The sequence below is a fragment of the Copidosoma floridanum genome, unplaced genomic scaffold (genome assembly GCF_036245765.1).
Source record: "Copidosoma floridanum isolate Cflo_tuat_1 unplaced genomic scaffold, Cflo_Japanese_pri ptg000033l, whole genome shotgun sequence".
NCBI lineage: Eukaryota > Metazoa > Arthropoda > Insecta > Hymenoptera > Encyrtidae > Copidosoma > Copidosoma floridanum.
In genome coordinates, this window is record NW_028321910.1 from 2,607,552 (window position 1) to 2,623,380 (window position 15,829).

General features: G+C 35.8%; 1 protein-coding gene across 1 annotated transcript in view; it reads right to left on the bottom strand.

The window, feature by feature from the left end:
• The window catches only part of fdl (fused lobes), a 414,401-nt gene that overhangs the window by 324,520 nt on the left and 74,052 nt on the right, over positions 1–15,829 (bottom strand). The window contains exon 2 of the mRNA XM_089597549.1: positions 5,433–5,576. Coding sequence (XP_089453675.1) covers positions 5,433–5,566 — 134 coding nt within the window. The 5' untranslated portion in view covers positions 5,567–5,576. The remainder of the gene's footprint in view (positions 1–5,432; positions 5,577–15,829) is intronic.

A 15,829-nucleotide genomic window follows, 5' to 3' on the forward strand; every position in this document is an offset into this window, starting at 1 on the left:
ATTTCTTATTATAGTGCTCATGAATTTCTGTCATATGCTTTACTTTCCACCATAGTTATCTTTGAGTTACATTTTGCTGCCTTATTCTCATGCCACAAATTAACAAAGTTATATGTTTTGTTTCATATGATTTTAAGAGAGTTATTTATTGCTTTTAATACTCTGGTATTATTCCAGTGGTATTCTTAGTAAAAGCGATTACTTTAGGAGTGTGACAACCTCGTCACCCAAACGTCAGACTTCGTGAGTGGTGGAAAAGCCCCTGCGAGAAAATCGGGCCAGGGTCAACCCCAAGAACTACGGCTTCTTAGCAGTATCAGGAGAGACACCTACTGGTCTCAGCATGTACGCTTCCTGAATCCTTCGTGATCGAGAGAATATACCAACATAGCAACTGTAAGTACCTGTTAACAAGTAGATTTTTTTTTAAGGGCAGCAGCCCTCGTATACTCTGTATAATCTATTCAAAACATAATATTTCGCTAGAACCGTACAAAGCTACCGTGCTCATCGTGCATACACACACAAACACACACACAAACGTGCGAGCACGTGCACAAGTAACTTACTTTCAAACGTTTATTACAAAGAAGTTCTTTAAGTCACGTGCTTGGGGGGCTGGAATTTTAAAAACGACAGATTTCCATTAAACGGAAGTTGCTTGCTGGGAGTTTCTTTCTCCTAAAAAAAAAAAAAAAAGCGACTGGGATTTAAACACACGACCTTTTGATTGATAGCCAAGCATTTCAACCACAGGGGTATTGAGGTGTTACGACTACTATAATTATTATTGTCTACATTAAGTATGCTACTGGAAACACAGTCTTGAATTATTAAATTGTTCAATTGACCTTACAAATAATCAATATATGTTCTAAATGATAATTAAAAAAAAAAAATTTAATTAGCATAAACATTGTTATGTAGATAAAGATAGATAAGGCACGTTATAACGTATTAAATATTTGTATTTAATGCATTTCATGAGTGAATTATTTAATAAACAAGTAAATTACTAAAATAAACATATACAATAGAGTTGCAGAACGTACAAATGGTTTTTAAGGGCACTCATTTCGAATTTGAAGAAACAACTATGCTTAAATGTCACATAATTGTATTAATATAATAATTTTATAAATTAATAACAAATAAATTATGTAAGATCATAACATATGGATATATCCTGTAACATATCGTTTTAGTGGTTTTCAAGGTTATTTCAAATTTGACAAGAAAATTATGTTAAAATGTTAAGTTATAATATGATTATTTTAACAAATTAATTATTAAATAACTCAAGATTATTTTATAATCATAAATCGATTAACGTATGATTTTCATGGTTTTTCTGGGTGCGTATTTCGAATTGGATAAGAAAATTATGTTAAAATATTAAATAATTATACTAATAATCAATTAATTAATAAATGAACAGTGTAAAATCATTGTATACGTACATTTTAAGTTAAACATTGTTTCAATGGTTTGTAAGGCCACTTATTTTGGATTTGATAAGAAAATTATGTTCAAATGTTAAATAAATGAAAATTAATTTATCAAATTAATCGACACATTAGAAAGAATCAATATATATACATATGACATATATATAGAATATAATTAATGAGTGCATAAGGCTCGAGATTTTACTGTTGCTAAAAGTATACTAAAATACGTAATTATTAATAATAATAGACTGTGAGTTATTGTAAAACTAAATTTATAAAGCGTTATTTGTGAGGCTAAGTGCTCACAAATAAGGTCCCATTAATATCTTTCAAAGATGAAAGGCTTTTTTTTAAAAAGTCGCGATATACCTTTGGGATAAAGTTTTGTACCTAAACTATTGCACGTGTGCCTTAGCAATAACGTCATGTATGATATACTGTAACAATGCAAAAATGGCCTCCTAGTTCTGAAATGCTCTTGGTAATGCAACGTATTTATATGGAGAATTAGTTTGAAGCTTCTTCAAATTTATTTGTTTTTTGGTAGCTGTATATATGCTGAGAGAAGGAGAAGAGGACTCCAACGGATAACCAGCTAAGCCGTAAAGACAAAGCAGTGCCAGCGAGAAAGGACAAGACAATGTGAACGTGACTACCAGGGCACACAGTAGCTGCTATGTCGAGAATGACTGCGAAGGAAAATACGAGGGAGCAGCAGCGATGGCGGCTGCTGCTCAAGCAAGAGATCGCGAATGAGTCTTGAGGAGAGTCTCGAGCTAAGCATCTAAGTGCGAGCGGCGAGAGTTTCAGCGGTTTTTACGGATTTCGTGGCAAGAGAGACAGAGAGACAGAGAGAGGGAGAGAGAAGTGAAGAGAGAGCGAATGAGAAAATAGTGAGAGAAGAAGAGAAGTGCGTGTGGAAGTCTAGCAGTGACTGTGTTCTCCCAGGACGACAAAGTCTTCAGGTCGAGGACTACGGCCGCAGCTTGGACAAGAAAAAAAGGGTAAGAGAGAGTGACGAGAAAGAGCGAATTCGTAGGATGAATGACCCGGTCTAGGACCCTAGACGACATCACACTAGGTTGAACTTGTGGAAGTTTTACCAGGAGGTGAGGCTAGAGAGAGAGAGAGAGAGAGAGAGAGAGAGAGAGAGAGAGAAAGAGAGAGAGAGAGAAAGAGAGAGAGTTTTTCAGGAGTAGCGTAGACAGTGAGAAAGAGGGAGAGAGTGAGACATAGTGCGTGAGTAGATGAGACAAGGGATACGAGAGACTATGAGGTGCAAGTACAGGAGTTCCACCAATATTCGCGTGTTTTACCAGGCATATGAGATATATAGAAGAGAAAAAAGTGGGAGAAAGTGTACGAGTATAGAGAGCAAAAGCGAGTAGGGCAGAATAGACAGTGAAAGAAACGATCAGTAGAATACAGTAGTGTGTAAGATTGTAGACGAGGTGTAAGTATGTGTATCTTAGCATGGGTCTAGGACGAGCAGAAGCCCCGTCTGGTCCAGGATGAGCATAACATGGTGAACGAGCGCTCACGGCTCACGTGGTGCTAGGCGGAGTCGTTGCAGTGCAGTCTAGAGGACGATGCAAAGCATAGTGTTGTGTATAGAGTAAAAAGATACTGTGTATTAGTGTTAAGTGATTAAATAAAGGAAGACAAGATATTTTCTAGTAATGAATTAACAATTTTCCCCATAGAAAAAGATAACTTCTGCGCTAATCCCCTCTTTTCCCTAGAGAAGAAGCCCGAGGTGTAAAAGAGACAAAGGTGACGTATGCAGACGAGATTTTTCAACGCTGTGTTAGCGCCCTCTTTTATTTTCAGGTGAAGAAGCAGTGTTACGATAAACATCCATTAGACCTGTATCTCTCTGCAGACACCTATGCTCAGCATTAGCTGTCGATTGATTTCAGCAAATCGTAATTAATAAATTATTTTTGAATTTACACTTTTATAGGCGCGTTATGCATAAGAAGAACTCAACGATTTCAGATTGGTCACTTTGAGATAAAGTTTGACGGAAGTGGGTTTGGCTTGATTCTTCCCCTGTGCCTCATCCACTGCAATGTACTTCTTGTCTTCTCTACACCACATAACACCACAACATAACACCACACATTTTAAATCTTATGAACTCTATGTCTTTTACTAGCCAAGGCCCTTACCAACTCTGCTTGGAGCAGGCCCAACGTTACAAATTAAATTACTGCATATTATGTTGTAGCTCGCAACTTATTTTTTATGTTAATCCTTATTTACTGTTCATTTATTTGTTTGGTCAAGTTAGAAAAAAAATTAATAAATAATTGATTGTATAAGATAAATTTTTTTATTTTATTTTTTTTTTTAGAAAACTTAAAAATAAGTATATTTTAGCAGAATGGTTTTCCTGTGCATTAATAATTATTTATCAACTTATTATTAATTTGTTACTATTACAATTAATGAATAATTGCTTATTTAATATTGTTAGATTTTTTAAAATTTTCAAAACTTAAAAAAAATTTTTTTGTACTGTAAAAATATCTACAATAGTTGATTCTTATTGTATTTTATTCTTTCACAATTTTCTTATTCCTGAAAAGGATGTTCTCGACGTAGTTACCGGGGGAAAAGTTCAGAGAAGTGAGAGTGGTGAAAATATAAGCAGCTAATCTGGCAACTGTTTTTTTACGTAAATGTACTCACAAACACGCTCTTACGCATATTTAATCCTCTTCTTTGAAATTCACTCAAGAACCTACTTGTTCATCTATTAAAAAATTCACCAGGTTCATCTAAAAGTAATCCTTAATACCAAAAAAATTAGCAGATTTCTACAAATCGTGTTAATGCAATTGTACGCCATTTTTCCAAAAGATTAAATATTTCATTGCGATTTCTTAAATTTAAACATTAAATAAAGAATGCAGTTAAAAGATCAGCAAGTTTTTTTTTTTTGGATTTTTCATACTCTTTTAAATGAATGTTTGATGTGAACAATAGTGGTCTAAAAAGACCTTTCTGTAATAAATGCCTTTAAAAGACATTCATTGGCATAAACTACTACTACTCTGTTAAACAAAGTGGTACTACAGGATGGTTCTTCTTAATTTTTGAGATACAATTATGTTTTGAGTATTCAGTATGGACTAAAAATGAAAGTGTGAATGTGATGTTAAAAATGTTATTAGCGTAGGCAGTAAGAAGTTGTTTTTAAATAATCGAAAGATTCAATAAAGGCAGAGAATCTTGTACTGGCTAACCTGTATATTATTTATATTAAATTGTGCCCTAAAATATTGTTTATGATCGATAATTTATTTAATGTAAAGCTATTAACTGAAACCATACTTAATTAACGTAGATATACTTATTTATACGATAATTACACCACCTTTGTACAAAATATTGTTCCATAAAAGGTATTTTTATACTTATAATTGTAGTGTATTTCATATAATTTTATCAAAGTATTACTTTATTCTTGAGTATCCAAGCACCCACTATCCACTGGTTTGTATAGTCTTTGTTTACTGCATATCTCACGGAAATTAAAAATTTGTTGAATTTATAGGAATGTGAAAAGATATTTTCCATTTTTTAAGGTTATCAAAGCATATTCTACTTTTTTCATGAAATAGATATCAGGATTATTAAGGCCTAAAGAGACTAGGTTTAATAAAGCAGTATACTTTCTTATTTCCCGGGTATTTTTGTCAAAGTTAAACATTAACTATGCTCTAGGTAGTATTGGAACTGATTTGATAACTGAATCACAGTATTATTTAATTGACATCATCATTTATTTAATATTTGTTAACAGCATTATAATTTTAACAATTGTAACTACTCCCCAAAGTTACCTTCATTATAATCAAGGCATAATGATTCACTTTAGATCAAATATTATATTCCTTAGTAATGGTTACCACATCATTCTTATAATGAATTGCTTGATTTTCTCAGTGACATTACTTTAATATAACATCTTACCTGCGAGCAATAAAAGGCTGTAAAGACACGAGTGATGGTGAATAGGTAAACATTGCGATGAGAAGGGTACCGGTCACAAGGACAAGAAATAATAGAGCTCGCCTTATCCAGCCACTGGACAAAGTACCCACCATTCTTGTACTCCTATAAGTAATAGAATAGAAAATTAAAATATAGAATTTGTTCTAAAAAGATTGTTATTGTTATTATTATGTGATAATAAGTGCTTTTATTGACATCGTTAGTATTGTAGTAATTTTTATGATTATAATCATTATTATTGTCATTAAAACAAGATAAGCTACAGCAGTTTCCTTCTTTTCACGCGGGTTACTAAAACAGGTGTCCATAAATTATTCCAATGAGCATTCTACACAGTTAATACTTTACTATCTTGTTGATGTTTCGTAAACAACACCAAAATGAACAGTTATAAAACTTTACATACACAAAGACAACTGTACAGAAAAAGTAGAAGTGTGACCAAAAATAATACTATACTTGTTGTAGAAGAGACAAAGGCTTTAAGAAAAAAAAAAATGAAGAGTTTAACACTTAGAAGCCTTACATTGGTATAAAAGTTATTACCGTAACAGTAACACAACTAATAAAAACAAAAACAAATACAAGAAATGATGCACTTTAGAAAGCTTAGAAACAATTAACTCAGTTAAAAATTTGTGTTAAAAAATAGTTACTAAAATCAGAAAAATAAGCTGTACACTGATTTGAAACTAAAGAACAAACACTAAATGATAAAATTTCAATTCTAATTATAATATATACCACGTAGAATAAACAGAAAATAAAGATTATAATCATTAAAAAAAGATTTTTGAAACCAAAACTATGGAGCTAAATATTGTTCAAATTTTCTGACAAACTTAATAATAAATTTACAATAAAGTCAAAATATAGGAGCAAATTTTTTCAGGTCTTTTAAGTTTCGTACACGGGTTCAAAATCTATAAAAATGTTAATCCAGTAGCACGGGAGTAGTGCGAGGTAAGTTGAAAAACAGATAAAACTATGATGAGTGCGAAATTATTTTCTTCAGTTTTTTATACTTAAATTTTTAAATAGCAAAAATCTTTCTTTTTGTCAGTATGCATCATGTGTATTTTTTAATACAGCCTCTTCATTCTGTCGTACAGGTTTTCTAAGCAATATGGGTCATAAGGTTATGAGAATAACGGAAATAAGTCATGTGTTACGTAGGAAAAATATTGGTAAGGAGGTGCGTTACGAGAATGACCAACACTTGTTATTTTGAAGACCTTTATTCGAATTACCGTGATCACAGGCAAAATAGCGTGTGTATTTCCCTCGATGGCTAGTCATGTATGTTCTCCCTCAAAAGACTCTTTCCTTGCTTGCTTTTCTCCTCTCTTGGCCCTAGGGCCCCTTGTTACGAGATTTAAGGAGAAGGAGCGTAGAGTCTCACCTATAGAATCGTACGTTACACGTCAAAAGTCACAATGTCGTTGTCGTTAACGATGCTGACTTTTTACTTTATATAGAGTCTGTGTGTTTGCTTGCAATCTTATGTATGTATGTATACTGTTCTGTGTCTTGTTGTTAATGTTGCCAATCAAGTTCAGTTACTTACACCCATTCTTTCATTTAGTTATCGGGAACTACTATTCTCTTCACATTAATGTTTTTACTCCTCCAATTATTCAGTTTCCTCTCATCGTGTGTCGAGTGTATAACAATATTGTTTGTGTATACGCTTGCCTTGCATTACAATTATATACAAAATTGACGAGAGATGAGAATTTGCTTAATACTACTTTACATTAGGTGTTATTTTACATTGTAGATTCTATTTTAACTTTTGCATACACTTATTTACAAAAACAAAAATTCCGTACAAACTTCTTATCAATAGTATTCAAGTGAAAAAAGAATCTTTTTGGGTCTCGTCCTACGGACTGCGCCCCCTGATATAGTCGAGCAACTCTTGGTGCTTACTTTCGTCTGCTTATTTTTATCATTAGTATTATTATTATTGTAGCTACAACTACCTTTTCAATTTTAGTTTTTTTTTCTTTTTTTTTTTTTTTTAATTTAAAACAAATATCCCGATGTTACATATTTTTCAAAACAGAAAATTCTTTTCTAGTGTCGTCCTTCGGACTGCACCCTCCAATACAGTAGAGTGACTCCCGGTGCTCATACTCGTTGTCTTAAGAATTTTAATCCTGTGTCATGGCCAACAGTAGTTTTTGTATTTATCTACAGGGTTGCAGTCACCTTTCTGCTCCACTTTCTGCTGTCGGCGCAGTTCAGATTACTGCGAATTACCGTGCTTTCTTTTGAGCTCTTTATTTACCTGTGAACATTATATAACATATCAGTAGTAAGGCCCCCCGATGGAGAAAGCACATATACATTAGAAAGAGAAATCCTATTTCAGCGGTTATCAGTCCTGCCATAAGGTTAACAAATAATTTAAAACTTGTAATTCCTTCTCGTGTCTGTTAACTTTCTGCAAGCCCATGAGCCTTTTTAATAATCTCTCCTTAGGATGTCTCATCCATTAGCGGGTTGGTCCTAGAGTGCCCTTGTTTATTAATTAAATTAAGCTTCCTTCGTGCTAATAGCGTGTTAACACCATCTGAAACCCCCTTATCTTCCAATGTTCCATCTAGTTCTTCTAATATTTCATTGATGTTCATGTTTGCCATCCCAAAGCAGGTGGTATTTAGCTTTTTATCTATATTTAACGGAGCTGCTATGCGCATTTTCGTGTTGTGAGCGGCACAGCCTGTATTAAGTCGTGAATGCCCGTGCCGTTAAGTAAAATTGTTCTATGGATTGAGCCATAGCACTCTATAAACAGTGGCTCCTCTTGTACTGTTATAAAAGCTCAAAGGCTAAGTGCATGGGATTGGGCCCAGTACGTTCTTGCAGTTCAACAATTTTAACTGAACATTCTTTCCAATCGATTATGCTGTACTGTACTATAAACCGTGCTTCACACGAATGATATTGCCTTATCTCTATTTTCGGTTCCGTATGATCGCAGATAAATAACTCGCGTAATTTCTTACAGCTGAAGACTTCGAGAACTGTTATTTTCATGTATGTGTTAATCTTCTTATTTATGGCCATGTATCCGTGTTCTGTCTATATGTAGGCCTAAGTATTTGAGCTGTTTTGGCGTTCCTGTTTTATCGGTAGGGGTAAAATTCTGTATAAAATGGCGTAGTCTTTATCTTAGTCTGGACCTCTGAGTGGCTTCAGGTGCTAGTAGTTCATTTTTTTTCCACAATTGCCTGCATGTCGCTTCTAATTTGGATTCTAGCAACAGGTGAAATGATAAGTCTATTTTTCGTACGATTTTCCAATTCGTGCTGTTTGTAGCCAGTGGACAAATCTTTTCCACGCTTAATCTTAAGTTATTTTGTATTTGCGTTATCGATCATTGTAGCTGTTCTGGTACCTCCAAGTGTGCTCTGCAATACATAAAGCTGGTAGCTATACCTAGCGCACCCTAATTTCTGCCTACGGGCCCGTGCTTTAGTCTCTGTGATAAATACTTGTCCTAACACTATTTATATCGCATAGATAGCTATTTATTTAATTATATTACCGTATGTATCTTACCTCTTCTCTTATATATCCCCTTGATTCAGTTAGCGTTGAGCTGCAAGTGTGACTCTCTTCTCACATATAAAGTATGGTATAATGAACGTATCTTTTAATTATCTTGCTTTTCTTCTTATGCAAATATTATTGCCTACTTATAATTTTTATTTATGTAAGTACTTTTTGTACGTTTTAAAATTTTCCATCGCAGATGTGTTTTTTTTTTTGTCATTACTTATTTTACATCGGCTCTACGGGTGCGTATGAGTCGGTTACTAAGTATGTGGTCGGTTATAATATTGTGCACCCCATCTTGCCTACGAAGTCATATAACATATTGGAGAAGACTGTGTAGTCAGATAGTTCAACGATCAGTTATCTTACATTTGATTTGTATTTTGATAGCGACGAGCTTGGATGTATGTATTAAAAAAAAGAATCATTTTACAGCAATGTATTCCTCATTTACGTTTATACCTGTGTCGTACATTTTTTTAGGGTTTCTATCCTCACATTTTCTGATACTTTGCTTTTCTGCTACTCCTCATTTCTTTTCTCTAACATAATAAGGTTGAGAATAGGGATTATATGGATATTTCTTGTTTGCTTTTACTCTCAATGCCACGCCATAGACGCATTTGCTGATTTCGTCCGTTGATATCTCGCTATTTTTCCCCTCAACAACAAAACTTTTATGTTCATCTTTTTTTTGTTCTGGTCTGTAAAGAAAGTGCGCTTTTTAAGGCGCTAGCGCCGTCGTCTGAATTTCTGAAGCTAAGCTTTGACACTGCTCATGTGACAACATGATTTTTTGCACCATGAGACTCTTTGTCTCGCAATTCTTTAGGAGCAGCCCACGTGCGCTGTTGCACAACTTCATTGTGTAGGTAGTGGCTTTACTGATTACAAGTACCCTTGCTTTTTTTTTTAGGCTTACTGGTTATTGTAGATTTCTATGCCTTTTCTCCTGTAACGACGCCACTGTTTGAACGAAGGTGGGCTGGTAACGTTGTATTATTACCCCAGAGGTGTTCAAGGATCCCACAACGGTTTTCCAGCTGTCCTCGACAGCTTAGTTCTAAGGAAACACTGCCACACGCTAAGTGTGGTTGATTATTCTTTTTAAGGTGGACGGTCCGATGAATGGGCTGTTCGTTATTTTAGACATGACAGTCAATTCTATATCTCGTGACGATTATGCGTGACGTTTCAGGTGTTGTGGTTATCAGCACATCATGATTGTAGGAGTGGGATTGTTCCTGATGGTCAACGACAGAACAAAGGAAGTAGAGAAGATTTAATTTCTCATACTCGATGTGGGCTTGTGGGCCTTTTCAAAAAATAATTTTATTTTTCCTGAATTTGCTTTATTTATTTTTCATCATTCCTCCATGCTCCTCTCTACCTAACAATGATTGCTAAAAATTTTTTTTTTACAATAATGAAGTCAATTGGGTATTCAAGGATAAAATTATTTTAATTTACAAGTATATGTCAGCCTATACGTATACTTTTTTCTTTTTATTCGTCTCTACCATCCATAATTTGTACATTTGGCCTGTGAGTCAATTCTACTCCCATTGAGTATGTCTACTTACTAGAAAGTGCCACACGCGCCCCTTATTCGCTTTGCTTTTTTTTCATTTACGTTATATCAAATTACAATTAAGTAATGTTATTAATGCTTTGTTCAAGCGTACCTTCCCATTATAGTTGTTGTTTTTTTTTTGTAAATCTAAGTCTAACGTATATGAATATTTAGTTCGTGGTGTGTCTGGGGGCCGCGAAAAAAAGTTTTATCGTAAACCTAATTAATCCCTCTCTTCTTGTCATATTCTCGCACTGCATCCAGGGGCCGCGAAAATTTTCCATACAATCAGATAATTAAGGAGGTTCTTTCGTGCCCTTCGCACTGTTAACATTCTCTGGTGGTGCCTTTACCATACATGCTTTTTTGATTTTATCTACGTGGGATATTCTTATCTCGTCACTTCTCTGTAGTTTTACGTTTTTGTTGATATGATTAATGCCTGTTATTTCATACGGGCCCTTATATTGCGAATCATATTATCTTTCGATGGTTCTTTTAGCACAAACCATTTCTCCCTCCAAGGAATATCTTGTATTTATTTTGCGATCGTAGTAGTATTTCAATTGGTACTTTACCTAAACTTGGTTAATTGCTGCGATAATTCTCATTTTCGTCAAAATCTCAACTAGCTCTTTAAAATATTGATTCGAAGTTTGGCCCTTAGGTGGCAGTTTGATACTGGATGGTGTTCTCGCTCTTTGTGCACAAATGAGTTCATGCAGTGAGTATCATATACTTTGATGGTCCGTGGTATTATATGAGTGCATGCACATAGGTAAATGTGCGTCCCAGTGATCATTTTGTTCTACGTAGGCCTTGACGTACTCCATAAAAATATGTTGCATACGTTTCATGGCACCGCTTTCTTATAGGTAGAATGCTGTACTGCCCATTTTGTCTAGCTTAAACAACCTAGAAAGTTTGCATGCTTTTATTTATAAAATAAGTGCCTCGATCTGATAAATAATAAATGTTCTGGTGGCCCAAAATACATTGTAAACTTACCTCTTATCCCTGTGACAGTTTTTTCGGGTGTCACTTTTTTTACGGGTGCAAGGATGATAAATTTCATCAGCCAGTCTTGCATAGATAAAACGAGTGTGTACTGATTTGCTGAAGGTTTACTGATGGGCCCGTAGAATTCTACAAAAATTTTTTCGAACGATCTACTCGGTGTATCATTGATGAGCATTGCTTGTTTCGTTTTATTTTGAACTAGTTTTTTTGTTTGGCTTGATGTGCATCCAAGAATGACTTGTCTAACATCTCATCTTGACTTGTCTGATCCTGTTGTATGTCTTATTCATTCCTCTATGTCTGCCTATTGCTGCCTCGTAGTATTCTCTAATAATTTTAAATCTTTGGTCTGTTGGTGATATTACTAGGGTATTCGTGTAGGACACTGCTGCTAGTTAAATATCTTTGAATATTTCTTTAAAGGTATCGACAACGTATCCCCACGGAGTTAGATTGAGAATCGCTAGGTCCCTAACAATCCCGATCGTTTTTATTTGATTTGTTACTATTACTCCTTTCAGTGCTTCAATACACTTTTTAATCTTGGATTTAAGCGCCGTTTCTTCAAAATGCTCTTTTGCATACATGTGCATAATTTTTATTCTTCTTATGTTTATCATTTTAGTTTCTCCTACGCTTTTCTCTTCGCTGTTTATACGTATCGAATTAATGTATCCTCTCTCATGCAGTGCGTCTATTACCTCTGTGTTGGGTTCTGCCTCTATTATTGTCATAAGCGCTAAATTGTCTAAGTCTTTAAATAGATGGCCCTCAACCCTATTCAATTTGTATAGTAGAGGTGGATCTGCCCCTTCTTTTGGTGCCCATGGTGGCCTTTCCGTTGGTATGCGTGTTCTGCACACTCTATATTTCTTCATTGATGGTGAGTATATGATCGTGTTGGCTTCGTTTTCGCTCTCTGTTTCGCAAAGCGCGTAATTCAACTCGTCAGCTTGTTTTATTTCTTCCTCTACTGTACTTCTATTGCTGTCATCATTACTGCTGGATTGTCCATTCTCTCCCTGTTTTTCCGTATGCTCACTTGTGTCCACTGCTCTTCCCGGAGTGCCTTCCTCTTATTCTGAATGACTTTCGTTCTCCTTTCCTCGCTTGCCTCTGTCTACTGTTTTGTCTAGCTTAGACTTATGGTTACTCTCCTCAGTTCTCTCACTACTGCTATGGTCTTTCGGTGGCTCTATTCCTGACTCATATTGCGTATGTAACGCGCTGGAGGCCTATGTGAGAGGCGTGTAATGTGCATTTTCACTTACACCTTCTAGATGCAAATGGCCTAATTCACTGTCTGTCGTAGCAATATAATAAGTGTAAATATAACTTCCATTGGTTAATGCAAAATGCACACAAATGTTTCCTTTGAATTCTTAAGAGAACAGAAAATTGCAATCGCTGTTCCCGTACATTGTCTGTGACTCCAAAATTTTTTTTTTTTCTTCCGGCTTTCTGCATTTTTGCAATAAATTAGAGTTGGGCAGAATTGTTCGTAACTCCGCAGTTAAGATATCCAGTTTGTATAACCATATAAGGCTGTAAAACAAACAGTTTCTGGGTGGGTCAGATGGTATTTCTGATATTTTTGTCAGGGTGCTACCGGGTTGTGCGCAATCGCAAGTTTTCCTTCGCATTTATAATCCTTTAAATAATCTAGCCACTTATCTTGGGGTAAAACTTCTCAGCGCTCATTGCGTTCTTTTCGTGTCACGTTCTCATTTTCCTCCACCTGGACAATATTTCTCTTGTCATATGTGTTTTTATCTACGTCTGCTAAAGTGTGTAATGCTGTTTCGCCTGTCGTTCTAACCTCAGTTGGTTCCCACATATCTTTCCTCATTTCCGGTCTGCCTTTTAAATTTCGCTTTGTAATGTCAATTATTACTAGAGCCCATATTTTATCGAATCTTTCCTCTAATAAATCATGTTATTTGGCTCTTCTTGTTGACGTATTGAAAATTTTCTTGCTTGTTTGATGCTTTCATTCTCTCGTTCTGTATCAGCTTTCTGTTCTTCTGTAATTAATTCTTGATTATTACTGGTAGTGTTTTGTAATGGTGTGTCACAATTAGCTATTATCATTTCTTTTGACAGATTAGTCGTCACTTGCGTAGCTGAAAAACTTCGTTTCTGTCCATGCAAAGTGTCAAGTTGTCGTTTGCGTGCCTTTCGTAATTTCTCTTTTTGTTCTAATATTGCTGGTGTGCTCGTGGTGGTTATCTCTTTTCAAAAGCCTGGCCCTTTCTTAATGTAGCCTAATTTTTCGTCTGCTGCTTCCTGTGAAGTTAATTCTCCTTTCTCTGCAACTTCTCGTACTTTCCACTGGTTTCGACCCTTTGCCGGTTGTAGTGGTGGTGAATTCTTTTCGTAAGGCTCCTCTGATACAAAGTCAGCATCGCCATCTTCTTGACCTTCTGTGCTCATATCTGAACTTTTCTTACTATTTTCACCACGATGTAGTGTTTTTTTTGGATTATACCATTTGAGTTTTCTGAGTCAGTGCCATGAATTTTTTTTTTTTTTGAATAGCCTTGGATTCTCTTTTTACGAGTTGCCCGCACTTTAAATGTGTGCGCCAGTGGTCCGTCACTATCGGCTAATTCTGCATTCTCTTGTTCGTCCGCAAGCTGATTTAGCGCTTGGCGTGGATGTTCAGGATTCACTTTCCCCTCTTGTAGTACTGGGTTTCGTGATAATGCGTTGGGTGGTCTGTTGTTTACGTCCGGGTGGTATATAACTTCGAACTCATACCCTCTCAGTTCCGCTTCAAGTATGGTAAAACAAATGTCTGATTCTTTAGATGAATGAAAGGGCTGGAGTGACTCGTGGTCTGTCACCACCGTAAACTTGCGTCCGTATAAATATGGATTCAACTGCTTGTTTGCAAATACAATTGCCAGTAGTTCCTTGTCACATGTTGGGTAGCGGAGCGCGCTTTTTTTCAAACAACGAGACGCGTACTCACACGGTCTATCTTTTTCGATTTCTCCCTGACTGAAAATCGATCCAATCGCGTAATCTGATGCATCTGTTGGGACGACAAAAGGTTTCTCCAAGTCTGGGGCGATGAATACAGTCCCACTGCACAGTGTGTTCACGAGAGTCTTAAACGCCTGCTCCTCTTGGTCACCCAATGTAAATGCAGTGTCCGCTTATAGAAGACTTGATATAGGCTAGGAAATTTGTGCACAATTTTTGATGAATCGCTGATAGTAGCCAACGAACCCTGAAAATTGTTTTACTTTTTCTGCGTTTGTTGATCAAGGGTAATTTCTGGCCGCTTCGAGTTTTTTTGGGTCAGTCATTGTCTGTCCATTGCCTATAATGTGACCTAGCACTTCTGCTCCTCTTTTCAAGAATTGGGAATTCTGAGATTTAATTGTGAGATACGCCACTGCCAGTCATTTTAATAGTTTTATAAATCGTCTTCCATGTTTCTCAAGGTCAGGGGAAAAGATCATTATGTCGTCGAGATACACTTTTATTTCATGGCCTTATAGTCCCACAAGTGCCAGTGTGATAGCCCTTAGAAATGTGTTGGGCGAGTCTTTTCACCCCATTGGCATCTTTTTATATTGGTATGTCGCTCTGAAACGGTAGCGGGTAACATGAACACACTGTCACCTCGTTTAGCAGTCGAAATCTGTGACTAATCTTACCCTTTTTCCGTTATTTGGTCCTGGTTGTTTTGCCACTATCCAGATATTTGAGCTATACGGGAAGGTGGAGGGTTTAATTATCCCTTGTTTGAGCATTTTCTTTATTTCCATTTTTATTTGATCTCTTAGTGCTGAAGGATATCTGAATTTTTTGGTCATGGTGGGTTTATCCAACGTCGTTATAATTCGGTGCTTTATCAAATGTGTTGCCTTAAGAGGCTCACCGTTGAGGCCAAGTACATAAGGGTTTGACTCAATTAGATTCCTCACATGTTCTTTCTCTTCATGGTTGCAACCAGCTGTGTCTACGAGTTGCATTATCTCATCTACCCGTTTTTGTTTCTTTAACTCATCTTTGACTTTTGTAAAATTATCTGTTTTTTCTTCATCATCACCTATTTCTTTATTAACTATACATCAGAAGCCTCGTTCTCGATATTACAATTATATACCCCTTTCCCCTACTATTGTCACAATATTTCAGAGCATAACTAAAGATTTTGCCACCGATGGCACGCGCGCGTGGT